Genomic DNA, 16,125 nt, shown 5'->3' with positions numbered 1-16,125 from the left:
GCTTTTCTCAAACACTTTTGCAGCTCCCCCACCCCCACCCTTCCTAAGTCTCAGCGTCTCTGGCCTGCGGATGTGGTGGGGTGGAAGGGGGCTCCCAGGGTAGAGAAAGGACGGGACCACGTCTGCTCCCCACAAGCGGACACAGCGCCATGCCAGACACCACTGCCATAGCCCCTTGGGCGGGCGGACAAGCGGGCTGTGGGAACCCCAGCTAGGCGGGTGGAGATGTCGGGATAATTTAGCAGGTGGCCTCGTTACTCCCAGATCTGTCGCCATGGTAACCTGGTTTTTTCTTTAAAAAATGTACAGTGCCAAGAGGAGGAAGATGGCTGACAAAATCCTCCCTCAAAGGGTGAGTGCCTTTCACAGCAGCCCCCAGCCCACCCCCCACCCTTTGCTGCTCTGCCTCCTCTCCCCCCACCGCCCCCCACCCTGGGCTGCTTCCCCTCCCCCGTCAGGAGCAGAGCTTCAGAGGCCCAGTCACTTTCACTGTTTGTTTAAAAAGCTCATTAAGAAGTGGGGCTCCCCGGCCAGAGGGAGGGGGTGGGGCAGAGGGAAGGGGCGGAGCCATCAGGGGCAGCGTCCGGGGCCTGGGGCTCAAGGACTGAATTCCAGCGGGTCCACAGACATAAAGGTGTGAGACAAAGAGGGCAGAAGAAATAGGGGACCAAAGGCGGGCAGAGGAGTGGAGGGAGCAGAAGCATCAGAAGTGAACCCAAGCCACGCTGGGGGGGTGGGAGGGACAAGGTGAGGCGCCCGCGTAGAGGCAAGCAGCGACGTCCTCTGTCTCGGGGACCCCAGAGTCCTAGCCACTTTGCAGGCACCCAAGGAAGGTCCAGAGGCCACGTGACACGAGAAAGGCCAAGATGAGGAGGTGAAGCCCGAGTTGCTGGGCCCTGTGGCCACTACGGCCTCCCCTGGTCATGAAATGCGTGGACCTCTTCTATGCCCACGTCCTTTCTGCTGGAAAGTCCTGGGGAGAAGTCCCCGTTTGCCCTCTCAAAGCTCCATGCCCTGAACCTGGCCAGCTCCCATCTACGCTCTTTGCTCCTCATACCCTGGGACCGCGCGACAAGCACGTTGGGCCTCCAGGACGGGCTGAGCCACTGGCTCCCTGCCTTCCTCCTTCTCTTCCAGATCCGGGAACTGGTCCCCGAGTCTCAGGCTTACATGGACCTCCTGGCCTTTGAGAGGAAACTAGACCAAACCATCATGCGGAAGCGGGTGGACATCCAGGAGGCCCTGAAGAGGCCAATGAAGGTGTCTTGATTCGGGGCAGGAAGAGGGCTCCAGGTCCTGTTCCAAGAACGGAGAGCGGGACTGCCCCGGGAGGGGGAGCGTGCCGTGGGCGCTCTGTATGACACTCTTTATTTCTACAGCAAAAGCGGAAGCTGCGTCTCTATATCTCCAATACGTTTAACCCTGCGAAGCCCGACGCTGAAGACTCCGATGGCAGCATTGCCTCCTGGGAGCTGCGGGTGGAGGGGAAGCTCCTGGATGACGTACGTCCTGGCCCAGGTCTCTCCAGGTGTCCTGGGGTGGGTATGGGGCTGAGCTGAGGACAGAACGGGTCGTTTGCACTATGGGTTAGGGAGTCAGCCCTGGCGGGGGGTGGGTGGCCTGAAGAGACATTCCGGGGGGCAGAGCCCTGCTTCTAACCATGATCCCTACCCGACCAGCCCCACCCACTCCCGACTCATCCTGGCCCCCACAGTCCCTGTCCTGCCCCCACGGTCCCTGTTCCTCTCCCGCAGCCCAGCAAGCAGAAGCGGAAGTTCTCTTCCTTCTTCAAGAGTTTGGTCATTGAGCTGGACAAGGACCTTTATGGTCCTGACAACCACCTAGTTGAGGTAAGACCCAGACCACTTTTGCCCCAGAACTGCCGCCTTTCCACAGACCACGGTCTCACCGGCCGCACAGATGGGGTCAGGGACCGCCCTGGAGCCCCTGCGGCCCCCCCCCCCAGCCCAGATGGGCCCGTGAGGTGACCCAGCTGTCCTCCCCCGGGGCAGTGGCACCGCACACCCACAACCCAGGAGACGGACGGCTTCCAGGTGAAGAGGCCAGGGGACCTGAGCGTACGCTGCACGCTGCTCCTCATGCTGGACTACCAGGCGCGTGCCCCCCGCCCCCCACGAGCCCCTCGGGCCCCCCCCCACCCTTCGTCTTTGGGGCGTGCCCTGGGAGACCCCATTCTCCTCCCTGCCTCACCTTCTCCCGAAGCACGTTTCCAAGGGGCCCAATCACCACGTCCCCGCCCGTCCCGGGCCGCCTGGCCTTGAGCTCTCTCCACTCCCTCTCTCTTACTGAATTCTCCTGGCCATCTTTTCTCAGCCTCCCCAATTCAAACTGGACCCCCGCTTGGCCCGGCTGCTGGGGCTGCACACACAGAGCCGCTCGGCCATCGTGCAGGCCCTGTGGCAGTATGTGAAAACCAACAGGCTACAGGACTCGCATGACAAGGAATACATCAATGGGGACAAATACTTCCAGCAGGTACCCTCTCTCCTGGCCCCGGGCACGCGGGGAGCAGGCAGAGGCACCAGTAGGGGAGGTGCCTCTACTAAGGCAACACCGCCCACACTTCTAGACTTAGCCACGCCAGGTTAGGAAACTCTGGAACCTTAAGAGGCCAACGGTTTGGGGAACACAATATTCTGAGCACTTGGGAGTCAGGAGCCCTGGGTTCGAGTCCTGGATCCAGACTCTCCCAAAGGAGAGATTATTATTCCTAATACTCTTTGAAGAAACACAGCAGATAAACTCGAGGAGTAAAATAACAGTCGGTGTTTATTGAGCCCTCGCCATGTGCCAGGCACGCCTGCGGGCACTTAACGTGCACCGATTCATTTAGACCTCACCGCCGCCCCGGGAGACAGGTGCGGCGACCATACCCACTCTGGGGATGAAGACACCGAGGCCTCAGAACTTAGGGGACGGGCTCAAGGTTGCACTGTTAATGGGAAGAGGCAGGATTGGCACCGCGCCAGCCCCCACCCCCCCCCACCCCGTGTTGGCGCTCCACCACCCGCAGACACCCTAGGCCCGGCCCCAGGAGCACCGAGGGGTTGGACTTGCGCTTGGCGTCGCCTTCCCAGGATGGACAGATCTAGGACTATAGCTCTACCCTTTTCAAGCAGATGAGCATGGTCTCTCTCTCTCTCTCTCTCTCTCACTTCAGATTTTTGATTGCCCCCGGCTGAAGTTTTCGGAGATTCCCCAGCGGCTCACAGCTCTGCTGTTGCCCCCTGACCCAATAGTCATCAACCACGTCATCAGGTGAGGCCCCAGCTTGCTCCTCAGACCGGAGAGTCACTGCCATCCTGCGCTTCCTCCCCCCACCAGCCCACCCCGCACCCCCTATCCCCCCCACCCGGTCTGCCCCTCGGGCCCCTGGCCTCTGTCGGAGCAGCGCCGACACCGAGGGCTGGACTTCCCTGGCAGCGTGGACCCGTCGGACCAGAAGAAGACGGCGTGCTATGACATTGATGTGGAGGTGGAGGAGCCACTGAAGGGACAGATGAGCAGCTTCCTCCTGTCCACGGCCAACCAGCAGGAGATCAGCGCTCTGGACAGTAAGGTGGGGCCAGAGCCCAGAGCTGGAGTGGGACATTAACCCAGAAATGACACAATGCGGACGACAGACAGGGCAGAGGCCCATGGAGAGGTGGAGGGGGCGTGTGGCCTTTCCCTCGCTGCCACTCGGAGCTCTGCCCACCCCCCCATCCTCTGGGGCTGCAGAGGCATCAGGGACCCAAGGGACTGCCCTTCAAAGGAAGTATAGATTCTCGGGCCCCCCACCTCCCCCGCCTCCCCATGGCCAGGCGAAAGCGTCTGTCTTTCTACCTGCAGATCCATGAGACGATTGAGTCCATAAACCAGCTCAAGATCCAGAGGGACTTCATGCTAAGCTTCTCCAGAGACCCCAAAGGCTACATCCAAGACCTGCTGCGCTCCCAGAGCCGGGACCTCAAGGTGAAGGGGCCTCGGGGGGCACTGGATGGAACACAAGCACATGTCACGCAAGGGCCGGAGGGGTCCGGGCTCAGGGCTGACCCCGCTGCTCCCTCCCAGGTGATGACAGACGTGGCAGGCAACCCTGAGGAGGAGCGCCGGGCCGAGTTCTACCACCAGCCCTGGTCCCAGGAGGCTGTCAGCCGCTACTTCTACTGCAAGGTGTGCAGGGGCCTGCGTGCCTCAGGCCTCCCTTCTCAGCCACTTCTACCAGCCCCCTCAGCACAGAGGTGCCCTCCCGGCTCCCTCTGGCTCTCCCAGGGGGGCTGGGTGGCCAGGACCGTCCTGTCACTCACCAGCAACAGCGTAACCCTGCCGCTGCTCTTATTTCTCTAAAGATCCAGCAGCGCAGGCAGGAGCTGGAGCAGTCGCTGGTCGTGCGCACCACCTAGGAGCCCCCGCTGCTAGGATGACCACCGCGGAGGGTCCCCCAACCTGGGCCGGGCCCGCTCCCCCAGCTTTGCCATCGCGCCTCGGACGCCTTCCGGTGAGGCAGGGGAATGATTAAAGCTCGTGCATCTGAGAGCAGCCTCGTGTGTCATTGGCAACCGGGGAGGAAGGACGGGGGGGGAAGGCAGCGGGTCCCCCCGGGAAAACTCCCCCCCAACATGCTCCTCCTTCCTCCAGTTCCCCTAGACCTAAAACCAGTTTGGCAGAAGACACTTTTAATAACGTTTTCTTATTAAAAAGAAAAATACAGCAACAAGCTCTCCATCTGTCCGTCCGTCCTGCCTCGCCCGGCCCGGGGCCGCGGCGCAGAGGGGAGCCCCGCGCAGGGGTGGGGCCGGGCCGCGCTAGGTGCTGTTGGCCTGCTCCTGCTCGAACAGAGCCATGGCGAGCTGGGCGCGGCCCCCCAGCCCCTCCAGGTTGCTGAGGCGGCAGCGGTGGTAGAGCTCCTCGCTGAGCCGGGGGCTGCAGTCCCGCACGGAGAACTTCTGCACCAGCCCTGGCTCCACGGCCCGGAAGAGGTGGAGCCCTGAGAACCGGAGGAAAACATCCATCACCTCCAGCCCCTCCAGGGCTTCCTCCTCTTCCTGGCCTGCCAGTTCCCCGGCCAGGCGGGCTCGGGCCGCCAGGTAGTCGGCGTTGTAGAAGCAGCCCTCCGCGGAAGCCTGCCGGTCGAACCTGCCGCCCGTGGGAGCCCCCCGGGAAGGGTCGGCACCGGGAGGGGACGGGGGGTCGGGGCCAGCCCCCGGCGGCCCCGGGGGCGACCTCTGGGGAGCCAGGGCGGGGTTGAACTCCTGGAAATGCACCGGGAAGAAGGCCTGCCAGCCGGAGATGGCATTCATGCGGCAGCGGTTGAGGACCTCGGGCCCGGGCCGGGTCCACACGGTGGTGAGGAAGAAGAGCGTGTCCACGGGGTGCTTCTTCGAGACCACGTCCATGAGCCGCACCTGCGAAGGGGCCTCTGCGCGCACGGCCAGCCAGGCCAGCCTGGTGCCGGGGTACCGCCGCTCCAACTCGGCCGCTGCGGCCTTCACCCCAAGAAACGGGTCTGGGGCCCCTCGGCCACCTTCCCGAGGTCCGTAGACCAGCAACAGCGTGAGCAGCGCATGCTCTCGTGGCTCCAGGACGCTGGCCGCAAAGGCCTCGAGGAAAGCGAGGGCGGCGGCGGCTTCGGCCACCAGGAGTGGCAGCACCAGCTGCACGCGGGTGGCCTCGGTGACGTAGGGCATAGGCAGGATTTCCACACGGCTCAGGGGCCGCAGCAGGCTGACCCTGCGGGCCAGGGCCCGCCGGTGGCCGCGCTGCGTCACGGCCTCCAGCAGCAGGTCCAGGGTGTACTCCATGCCCCGCGCCGGGTCGAAGCGCCGGTAGCCGTTGAGCAGCCGCTGCTTCTGAAAGCGCAGGCGGGGCTGGTAGCGCCTGTTCAGCTGCTCCAGGGCCGTCTCCACGGCGTCGCCCACATCTGCCCTGCTCGCCCCCTGCAGGGGGCACTTGGGGGACCCGTCTGCGCAGGAGAAGGTATGCTGCTCTGTGAAGTAGTCCCAGCCCAGCACCTCAAATCGAGAGTGTGGCGTGAAAGGGGCCGGGAGCCCAATGGGCCAGCTCAGCCCTGCCTCGCCCTCCGGGGTCAGCACGGTCAGGTTCTGGATCTGAGCCTGGGGGCGGGGGGGAGGGGGTGAGGGATGCATGGTTAGTGCCCTCTAGGTCATCAGGACCCGACCTAGCTCCAGCGTCCTGACTCTGTCGCCACTTAGTGAGGTGCCCCCCGCCTTTAGCTAATCGACTAATTCCTTGTTCTTTCCACCCTCGTCTGTGACACACAGAAAGCATATGAATCACACCCACCTTACCCAGCCGCTGTGAGAAGGAAGAGGTGGGAAATGGGCTCTTGCAGAGGTTAAAGCTCGCAGCCTCTCTCTCCAGACCCAAAGTACATCCTCTTCGCAATGGAACCTTTGCTCTCACCTGTATTCCACCTCCGACACCCGCCACGAGCAACTGGCGGGTTCCTCCACATCTACCCCTGGGTTTTTTAAGGACAGTGCTAGAAATTTAGGACTTTCTAGGCTTCCGCTCCTCCAGTGGAGAGGCATGACTGGAGAGGAGATGGGGCAGTCGTGTCTAAGGGCCATGCTGAGCCCTGATCCTCACAGTTCGCCTGCAAACACTTTTAACTGCACCCAAGCCAAGCCAGGGGCTTATCTTACGACTGACCTGGGTCCCCAAGGGTCCCTTCTCCTTGGAGTTGTTTCCCACGCCTACCTCGCCAGCCTCCCCGCTCACGGTGCCCCTGGATGCCTGCGGCTCCCTCTGACCCCCAGCCGTGGACCCAGGCTCACCTGCAGCTCCTCTATCTCGCTGTACGCCCGCTCCAGCTCCAGAGCGCTGAAGCGTTTGTGGAGCCTGTACATGAGGGTTCCCTCGGAGACGGGGTGCACGGCGAAGGCACTCAGGAAAGCCGAGCTCCCCTCCTTCTCAGGGTCCCTATTTTTGGCCAGCTCAAATGAACGATACTGCTGCCCCTAAAGGGACCGATCAGACCAATCAATGCCACACACAGAGACGGGGCTGCCCGTCCCAACCACCCTTAACCAAACTCCACATTCAGGCCTTGTACTGCCACTGTCACGACGGAGGAGAGCAGGAGCTCATTCCAGCGTTCCCTTAAACTTGGCCTTAGTCTCGCTACTGGACTTGGGAAAAAAGAATGTTAGGTAGACAATTAAAGAACCCCAGGGCTTCAAGGAAACCAAAGCCTGAAAGCCACAAGCCAGCAAAGACTCCCACGACTCCAGGTTACTGTACTCCTCCAGGACAGTGGCCATCTCTAGGACATTCCCAGACCATTTGTGACTGTGCATGTGTTGGGGGGTGGGGGTGCAAAGGGCAGGGAGGCCGATGGGAGGAGCTGGCCAGTAGGGGCACCTTTCTATCTTGCTCAGAGGGTCCCTGACAAGATGCCACTTTTGACAGCCCCAGGGTCCTAGTTGGGGTGGGTGGCTAGGAAGGACCAAACCCCACGGGGCTGCTGGGAAGGAGCCAGCAGCACCCACCTCAGAGACCAATCACTCAGCCACTACCAGCTGTCAGCGGCCAAGACTGACTTGAAAGGGCTGTCACCTGGTGCTGTGAGACACAGCCGATGCCCAGGGAGTCGATGAGGCAGCGGCCGAGCCACTCATCGGGCCGGGCGCTGAGGATGTCCCCGCGGCAGCCATCAAGATGTGGCCGCAGTCGAAGCAGGAGACTCCGCGACAGCAGGTAGCCAAAGCCCCCATGGCAGTACCGGGCCTGCTCGCCGGCGCCAATGAACTCCTCTGCTCGGCCCAGGTACAGGTCTTGGTTGATGCTGAGGTGGCCAGCAAGGGCCGCCAGGCGGGGGGCCTGGACGTACGTGTCATCCTGCATGATGAAGAACCAGTCGTAGTCGGCCCCAAAGTGCGTGTGGAGGTGGCGCAGGGTCTCTGACATGAGCCAGGCTGGCCGCTCGTCCCCATGAGACACAACCTGCATCCCTGTAGGAGTCCGGGCCCCTCGCTGCCCCGTGAAGTACAGTAATCGAGGGAAGTGGTGGGCCACCGTGCGGTTGACAGCCACAGCCAGAGTGGACAGGGTGGCCCGGGAAGTCAGGACAGCCACCAGCAACCGCTCCCGGGAACCCAGCTCTGTCTGGATGTACCGAGTCCTGTGGAGGGACCAGCATGCCAAGGGTCAACTCCTTAATCTTTAGGAGCCCAGTCTGTCCAGCACACACCCCCCTCTAGGAACGAGTGAGTTGGGGGTTGAGAAGAGAGAGAGAGGCCTTCTCATCAATATTAATGGGCTCCGCTGACACTGGCATTCGTTTGGGGACGGGCCTACTAAGGATGGATTAGATGATTAGATGCAATTCCCTCCCTGTTTAAAAACATCCCAACATTGGGGCGCCTGGGTGGCTTAGTCGGCTAAGCGTCCAACTTCAGCTCAGGTCATGATCTCACGGTTTGTGGGTTCGAGCCCCGCGTCGGGCTCTGTGCTGACAGCTAGCTCAGAGCCTGGAGCCTGTCTTCCAACTCTGTATCTCCCTCTCTCTCTGACACTCCCCAGCTCATGCTGTCTCTCTCAAAAATAAATAAAAACATTAAAAAAATTAAAAAACAAAATAAAACATCCCAACACTAACTTAACACCAATTTCCTCAAACCTGAGAGGGAAAACATAGGAACAAAACCTGACGGGTAACAAGGCAAAGACTTGCTCTAGGAGCCTACCACTGATGGCCAGCAAAGGCGGAGACAAGGACTTGGAGCGGCGCTCAAGTGGGGTCTGGGGGAGGGGGGGGACGTGCACACATAGCTCTCACCTGAGCACCTTCTTGTAGGGCTTGTTGGGATCCCTGTAGTAAGGGACAATCCGGGGTTTGAAGTCTTCATCACTTTGGTCGAGTCCAGTTCTTGAGTCTGGATTATGTGGCACTCCGGGCCCCCCCACGGCCTCTACACAGGGATCTTCTCCCTCACCCTGGATCCAGGAGACCCGCAAGAGGCTCAGGCTACACCCCAGAGATAGCCCGAGGATGAGGGGCAGCGCCGGGCGCAGCAGATCCAACAAGGAGCTCAGGCGCATGGTGGCAGGCCCTGCCACGTGTATGCCCCAGAGGGGACCGCCTCAAGGGTCAATCAGGATGATGGGCAGCCGGCCAGGGGCAGACCTAAGGTTTTACCCAGGAAGCCCGGGGCCAATGAGGTCAACGGCACAGCAAGGTGGATCTGCTGCCAGGCCCGGCATCCCCAGGAAGCCTATGCCTGGGCTCTAGTCCTCAAGGTGCCAGATTGAACCCTTAGTCTAAATAGCAGTAACTATTAGAGTCAATTTCACCCACTAACGTGATTATGGTCTGTCTTCCAGAAGGATGAGGAAACACAACTCAATCCTGACAAGTCTAGCCCAGAAAGAAGGACTACACGCATCTGCAGACGGGATCTAAGTGGAGACAGCAGAGGCTAATCAAGAAGCGACAGCCCCAAGTTCAAGAGCCTGCATCCGCAGGCCTCTGTCGAAGAGCGCCAGGCTGGGGGCCCGTGGCTCACTCAATTCACCCAAGTGGTTGCTGACTAGCTACTGAAGGCGAGCACAAGGGAAGGGTGAAGGGCCTTTTTCTACTCTACTCCTGAGTGTTAAGGAAACCGCAGCTAGAGTTACCCTTCCTCCCAGGTGGGAGCCGTCAGGAGCCCCTGGCCTGGGACGCAGGTCTGCCCACCCAAACGAGGTCGACAGACAGGGTGACTCGGCACTGGGTGCCTCTCAGAGGAGCACAATGGCTGATGAAGCCATTTTGCGGGACATTCTCTGAACCCCAGCTGCTGAGAGGCTGGTGCTGACCACTTTCCTGTGAGTAGAGACAGGGAGCAAGCGACAGTAACTCTGGCTGTGTAACAGCAATTCGGTGTCTGGTTTTACCAGGGCCCCAGGTACCCAAGCCAAACCAGAGTGGGAAGACGAGAAGCAGTGGGAGATAGCACCAGGATCCTGCGAAAACGAACGGAGGCTGGGCTGGCTTGGGAGGTGACCGCTGCCAAGGACCAGAGCCTCTGCTCTATCTACCTCTCGGCGATCAAAGGCCAATTCTAGTCCTAGAAAGGCGGCCCAATGCAAGTTTTAGCTGTTAGTCCCCAAACAGAAACAAAACGGGCTGCGTCACAGAACTGTCGAGGAGGAGCTGGGGGACCTGGCTGCGTTTGTTCCGGCGGAGGTGATGGAGGTTCGCGGCTGGGGGCGTAGGGCCAAGGCCCCGTTATCAGGCCCTTCGGGGGGGGGGGGGGGGAAGGCCCTGCCCGAGCCAGCGGACGAAGGACAGCAGGCACACCTCACCGAGGGAGGCCCTGCAGCGGGGCCGAGGGAGGCGGCGGACCGGTAAAGGGCGGCCCAGGTGTGGCCCACGCGGCCGGCACCGTCCTGGGGAGCAGGGGCGAGGGCGCGGGGGTGGGACCTGCTCCTGTCCTCGGAAGCGGCGCCCTTGTCGCCCCTGCAGGGGGAAGGGGAAACAAACCCCAATGCCCAGCCGAGGCGCCGGCTCCGCCGCTGCAGCCGCTGCCACCTCACAGCCCGGCCCGCGCCTTCCTCTTCCGCTAGCCGTCAGTCCCGGTCTCTATGGTGACCGCATCCGGTCGCTCGCCCCGCCTCCGCCCTCTCGGTGGTCTCCCCGCCCCGCTTCCCGCAGTGCGCAGCCGCAGTGGGGCGACGTGTCCGCCCGGCCAGGCTCCCGCCCCCAAGAGCAGCCGTGAGTTCCTCGGACGCTGATACCGGTGGCCTGAAGGTGCCCCCACATCTTCAACCTCAACTTTTATCTGCCTTGGGGGAAAAAATGCCCTTCTCCTCGACTTGTCCCAACGGGCTTCGGAACCCAGTTATTACAGAAATGTTAGCTGTTGGCCCACGAAGTCTCAGGCCGTCGTTGGAAGTACTGAGTGAAGAAGTGCGTAGACGAAGGGGGCATGGTTCCTGCCCCCAGGGAGCTGAGAGGTGAGGGAGACAGACATGAAACACACACTGACGTACTAAGCATACGAACTTCAGTAGAAATCACAACCCTGTCATAGGTACCATTGCAGAAAGTAGAGGCCGGTGGAAAAGCAGGACACGAGGAATTAGACTGGGAATTCGGAAACGCTGAGATCCAAAGATTCAGTAAGTTACCCAGACAAAAAGGGGAGAGTTTTCTGGGCAAAGAAGAGAGCACATAGGCCCTGAAAGAGGAAAGATACAGTGTCGTAGAGAAGAGCTGGGAAGGCCAGCGCAAGGGGAGGCTGGAGGGCAGGCAAAGCCTTCAAAGGACCAGAGCAGGATCCCAACCAGGATGGAACATCCCTAACAGGCAATTTGCAAGTGTACAGGGACAATCTTGTCATATGGTTGGGGGGGGGGGGAGCGCAAGAATGCTAACTATTTATTTCTGAGAGAGAGACAGCATGAGCAGGGGAGGGTCAGAGAGAGAGGGAGATACAGAATCTGAAACAGGCTCCAGGCTTTGAGCTGTCAGCACAGAGCCTGATGCGGGGCTCGAACCCACAAACCGTGAGACCATGACCTGAGCCAAAGTCGGACGCTAACTGACTGAGCCATCAGGTGCCCCTATATTTATTCATTTTTTTGAGAGACAGAGTGAGACACAAGCGAGGGAAGGACAGAGAGAGAAGGAGACGCAGAATCTGAAGCAGGCTCCAGGCTCCGAGCAAGCGGTCAGCACAGAGCCCGACACAGGGCTCGAACTCACGAACTGCAAGATCATGCCTGAGCTGAAGTCGGATGCTCAACCAACTGAGCCACCCAGGCGCCCCTGTTCTCTGCAGTTAAGAGTCTGGCTTTTGTTTGTCTCTTTTTTTCTTTGATCATTTGTTTCCTAAATTCCACATGAGTGACATAATATGGTATGTTATGTGTCTTTCTCTAACTTCAGTTAGCATTATACCCTCTAGATCCATCCATGTTGTTGCAAATGGCAAGATTTAATTCTTTTTATGTCTGAGTAATATTCCACTGTGTGTGTGTGTGTGTGTGTGTGTGTGAAAATCACATTTTCTTTACCCATTCATTTATCAGTGGACACTTAGCATTGTTTCCATAGCTTGGCTGTTGTAAATAATGCTGCAATAAACATAGAGGCGCATGTATTTTTTTCAATTAGTGTTTTCATTTTCTTTAGGTAAATACCCAATGATGGAATTATTATATCATACGGTAATTCTGTTTTTAATATTTTGAGGAAACTCCATACTGTTTTCCAGAGTGGCTGCACCAGTTTGCATTCCCACCAACAGTGCGTGAGGGTTCCTTTTTGTCTGCATCCTCACCAGCATTTGTGGTTTCTTGTCTTTTTGATTTTTGGCATTCTGACAAGTGGCATTATGATTTCGATATCAATTTTCCTGATGATTAGTGATGTTAACCATCTTTTCATGTGTCTCCTGGCCATTGGGGGGGAGGGGAAATGTCCGTTCATATCTTCTGCCCATTTTTAAAATTGGATTTGGGGTTTTTTTTGGTGTTGAGTTTTATAAGTTCTTTATATTTTTTTGGATACTAACCGCTTACTGGATATATCATTTGTAAATATCTTCTCCCATTCGGCGGGCTGTCTTTTTGTTTTGTTTATGGTTTCCTTTGCTGTGCAGAATCTTTCTTATTTTGGTACAGCCGCAATAGTTTAATTTTGCTTTTTGTTTCTCTTGCTGAAGGAGACATATCTAGACAAATGTTTTCATAGCTAATGTCAAAGAGATTACTGCCTATGTTGTCTTCTAGGAAGTTTATGGTTTCAGGTCTTACATTTAGGTCTTTAACCCATTTTGAGTTTATTTTTGTGTGTGGTGTAAGAAAGTGGTCTGGCTTCTCCTCCTCCTCCTTCCTCTTCCTTTTCCTCTTCCTCTTTTTCCCCTTCCCCTTCCTCTCCTTCTCCTTTTCTTCTTCTTCTTCCTCTTTTTTCTTCCTCTTCCCCTTCTTTTCTCCTTCTTCCTCTTCCCCTTCTTCTTTCTCTTCTTCTTCCCCTTCTTCTTCTTCTTTCTTCTTCTTTTCTTCTTCCTCTTCTTTCTTCTTCCTCTTCCCCTTCTTCTTCTTTTCTTCTTCTTCCTCTTCTTTCCTCTTCCTCTTCCCCTTCTTCTTCTTTCTTCTTCTTCATGTAGCTGTCCGCTTTCCCCAGCACCATTTGTTGAAGAGACAGTCTTTTTCCCATTGCATCTCCTTGCCTCCTTTGTATCCACATACAATCTTTGAAATTAATGGTCATTTTACACTTACAGAACACCTCAATTCGGACTAGCCACATTTCCAGTGCTCCAAAGCTACACGTGGCTAGGCTACCACAACATAGTTCCAGACCCTTCTCAGTTGCTAGGTTTCTAGGTAATTTTGGATGAGATATGTACTTCCTCGGGCCTCAGTTTCTTCATATTTTATCTTCTTAATTTCTTAAGTAGCTTCTACACCCAGTATGGAGCTTGAACTCATGACCTCAAGGTCAACAGTTGCACATTCCATAAACAGAGCCAGCAGATACCCTCAGTTTCTTCATATTTTAAAGAGAGTCCAGACCAAATGTTTTTGCTTCCAGCCCTGACCTTCTGTGATATTTCATACTTGGCAGTTCTTTTCTCCCCTCTACCCACATCTCTCTCTGACTCTCCCTCCCATTTTCCCAGTTCTCACCAACCATCCCCAGGTCTGTGCCCTGTATGATCTAAACCCTTGGTGGGACTGGCAGAACTCCTTCTAAGTGGCCAATAATTTTTCTAAGCCACTTTTACTATCCAGGGGGGAGTCTCTGCCCAGCAACTGTTGATCATGGGAAACCATGGATGTGATTGGTTGCTATATGGGTGGTTTCAGACAAGCAGCTATTTAGTCTCTCTCTGGTCAGCCCAAGCCATTTGACAAAGGTGAATTTCTGGAAACAGGAGATTCCAGCCTTAAATCCTGGTACTGTCTCCTAGCAGCACTGTTGTTTTATTAACAGCTCTGTGCTTTTGTTTCTAATCTACAAAATGGTAATAATACCCCCCTCAGAATTTATGGGGGAATTAAGTGGGATAGCATAGATGTAAGTGCATAATAAACGTTAGCTCTCTGTTACCTGTTACCTGCCTCAACCATGTGTTTTAATGAGGCTGGGAGAGGGAGGCATACGGTCAGCAGTGCTCCCAGAAGGCTAGGTGCTTGGATTAGTGATTTTATATGACCCACAAGAATATATAACTCCTTTGCAGTTAACTGTTGTCTATATTCTTTACCTAAAACAATGTTTTCACCCATAGTAGATGCTTAGTATTTGTTAAATATATTAAATAAGTATCTAGTGCCTACTTAGGTAAGAATTCTACTAGTAGCAGAATTCAGCCTAGCAGAACTCCGGCTAAGTAACACTTAGCCAATTAACAAAAACTAAGCTCTTCGTTTAACACCTGTATGAGGCAAGTACTATTGTCATTTCTGTTTTACAGAGGAGAATGTATTTTGCCCAAGGTCACACACTGTAAATGACAGAGGAGGGGTTTGAATTCAGGCAGTCTGCCCCCAGAATTCATGCTCTTAGTTATGCTATGACAAGTGAGGTCCCCACCTACATACTCCAACAGCATGCGTAGGTCACTTTGATGGCACTTATCACCTGAATGTCATGGTTTATTCTTTGAATATTTTTAATGCATATTTATTTTTTTATGTTTGTATTTAATTTTTGAGAGCGAGAGAGTGTGAGCCAGGGGGAGGGCAGAGAGAGAAGGAGACACAGAATCTGAAGCAGGCTCCAGGCTCCGAGCTGTCAGCACACAGCCTGGCTCAGGGCTCAAACCCACAAACTGTGAGAACATAACCTGAGCTGAAGTCTGACGCTCAACTGACTGAGCCACCCGGGTGCCTGTTAATGTGTATCTATTTTGAGAGAGAGCCAGCAGAGAGAGCACGGGAGCCAGGGAGGGGCGGAGGGGCACAGCGCAAGCAGGCTGTGCGCTGACAGCACAGAGCCAGACATATGGCTCAATCTCACAAACTGTGAGACCATGACCTCAGCCAAAATCAAGAGTCCTAGGGCTTAACCAACTGAGCCACCCAGGAGCCCCTGTTTACTCTTTCAATGTTCCTTAATTGTGAGCTCCCTGAGGTCAGGGAATAGCTTGTTTCTGTTGCAACTCCAGCATCTAGCTCTGAGCCTAACACACAGTGGGCACTTTATTGGTGGTGGGTCTTCTAAAAAAAGCTGTGTTCAAAGGCACGAAGGCATGAAATGGCAAGGCTTACTTGAAATACACGTAGATTCTACCGGAACATCAGGTTTGAAGAGGAAAACTAATTCTATGGAGAGAGGAGTGAAGGGTTTTTTTTGTTTTTTGTTTTTTTTTTAAACTCAGGTGGGAGCACTTTTGGAGAATGTGCTCAAAGGGAGTCAAAGCTCCGTTCTGCTTCCCTCCAGCTGTGCCACTGATGGTGCGGCATGGCTGATCAGAAGCCTGGAGAAGTAACAGGGATCACAAATGGCCTACCTTGTATTTGAGGCTACAAATTTGGGATAACGGGCAAGGTTACGTGACTAACTGATGATACCGCTGAACTCAGGAAATGGGTCTTTTTTTTTTTTTTTTTTAACTTCAGAGCTCTTACCACCAGACTTACGTGGCTTTGATGGGAATCTAACAATTCTGCAGCGTGTAGGCTAAGCGGCCAACTTTCAGGAAGAACGTTCGGTATCTTCTAAAAGTTTGGTTAACACCGGACCAGCCTCTAAAATCTCAGTTCCATAAAACGAGGACGCCTTTCTTTCAAGGACTTCTGTTCTTCGCATCATCTTCGTAGTGACGCGCCGCTTTCTCGGCCCCTCTTCCCAGCCTTCACTCTTCCTCCTTCTCCCTCCGTCTCCCTCCTCTTCTCTCCCCACTGTTTCGACCCACTCCCGCCCGACGCCTGCTGGGAAGCGTAGTCGCCCGCCCGCTCCGCTGTTCGAGCCGGCTGTGCGGCCCTATGAACTCAGTGTCTCTCTATAACGCGACAGATTTTTCGAAAGGTGGGGTAGAGCCTGGAAGGCCCCGCCCCCTACCCGAGGAGCAGTCTGGGAATTGCAGTTTCCGGGGCCCGAGGCGGGCCGGCTGGCTGCGGGTTCTTGGACACGGAGTCTCCCGCTCCGCCCCCCAGCCTCGCGCA

The 16,125-nt window shown here is 56.3% G+C and overlaps 2 protein-coding genes across 6 annotated transcripts in view; one reads left to right on the top strand and one right to left on the bottom strand.

Moving 5' to 3' along the window:
- The window catches only part of SMARCD3 (SWI/SNF related, matrix associated, actin dependent regulator of chromatin, subfamily d, member 3), a 35,198-nt gene extending 30,661 nt beyond the window's left edge, over nt 1-4,537 (top strand). For 3 of the 5 annotated variants that reach the window (XM_039230725.1, XM_039230726.1, XM_039230724.1), the window contains 11 exons: nt 310-352; nt 1,138-1,260; nt 1,380-1,538; nt 1,755-1,850; nt 2,013-2,114; nt 2,335-2,496; nt 3,182-3,279; nt 3,445-3,580; nt 3,853-3,975; nt 4,075-4,176; nt 4,353-4,537. In XM_039230725.1, coding sequence (XP_039086656.1) covers nt 310-352; nt 1,138-1,260; nt 1,380-1,538; nt 1,755-1,850; nt 2,013-2,114; nt 2,335-2,496; nt 3,182-3,279; nt 3,445-3,580; nt 3,853-3,975; nt 4,075-4,176; nt 4,353-4,406 — 1,198 coding nt within the window. In that variant the 3' untranslated portion in view covers nt 4,407-4,537. The remainder of the gene's footprint in view (nt 1-309; nt 353-1,137; nt 1,261-1,379; nt 1,539-1,754; nt 1,851-2,012; nt 2,115-2,334; nt 2,497-3,181; nt 3,280-3,444; nt 3,581-3,852; nt 3,976-4,074; nt 4,177-4,352) is intronic. The other 2 variants (XM_039230728.1, XM_039230727.1) reach the window with 1 other exon arrangement.
- Nucleotides 4,538-4,662: 125 nt separating this feature from the next.
- On the bottom strand, nt 4,663-10,550 carry CHPF2 (chondroitin polymerizing factor 2). Its single transcript, XM_039230722.1, has 4 exons — nt 8,804-10,550; nt 7,582-8,146; nt 6,801-6,983; nt 4,663-6,116 (listed from the first exon to the last, which is right to left on the bottom strand). Exons 1-4 carry the CDS (start codon nt 9,064-9,066, stop codon nt 4,809-4,811), a joined length of 2,319 nt encoding a protein of 772 aa, XP_039086653.1. The 5' UTR covers nt 9,067-10,550; the 3' UTR covers nt 4,663-4,808.
- Nucleotides 10,551-16,125: the final 5,575 nt, after the last annotated feature.

Source organism: Hyaena hyaena, unplaced genomic scaffold (genome assembly GCF_003009895.1).
Source record: "Hyaena hyaena isolate Hyena2069 unplaced genomic scaffold, ASM300989v1 scaffold_50, whole genome shotgun sequence".
Lineage (NCBI taxonomy): Eukaryota > Metazoa > Chordata > Mammalia > Carnivora > Hyaenidae > Hyaena > Hyaena hyaena.
This window is presented reverse-complemented; position numbering and strand designations above follow the sequence as displayed.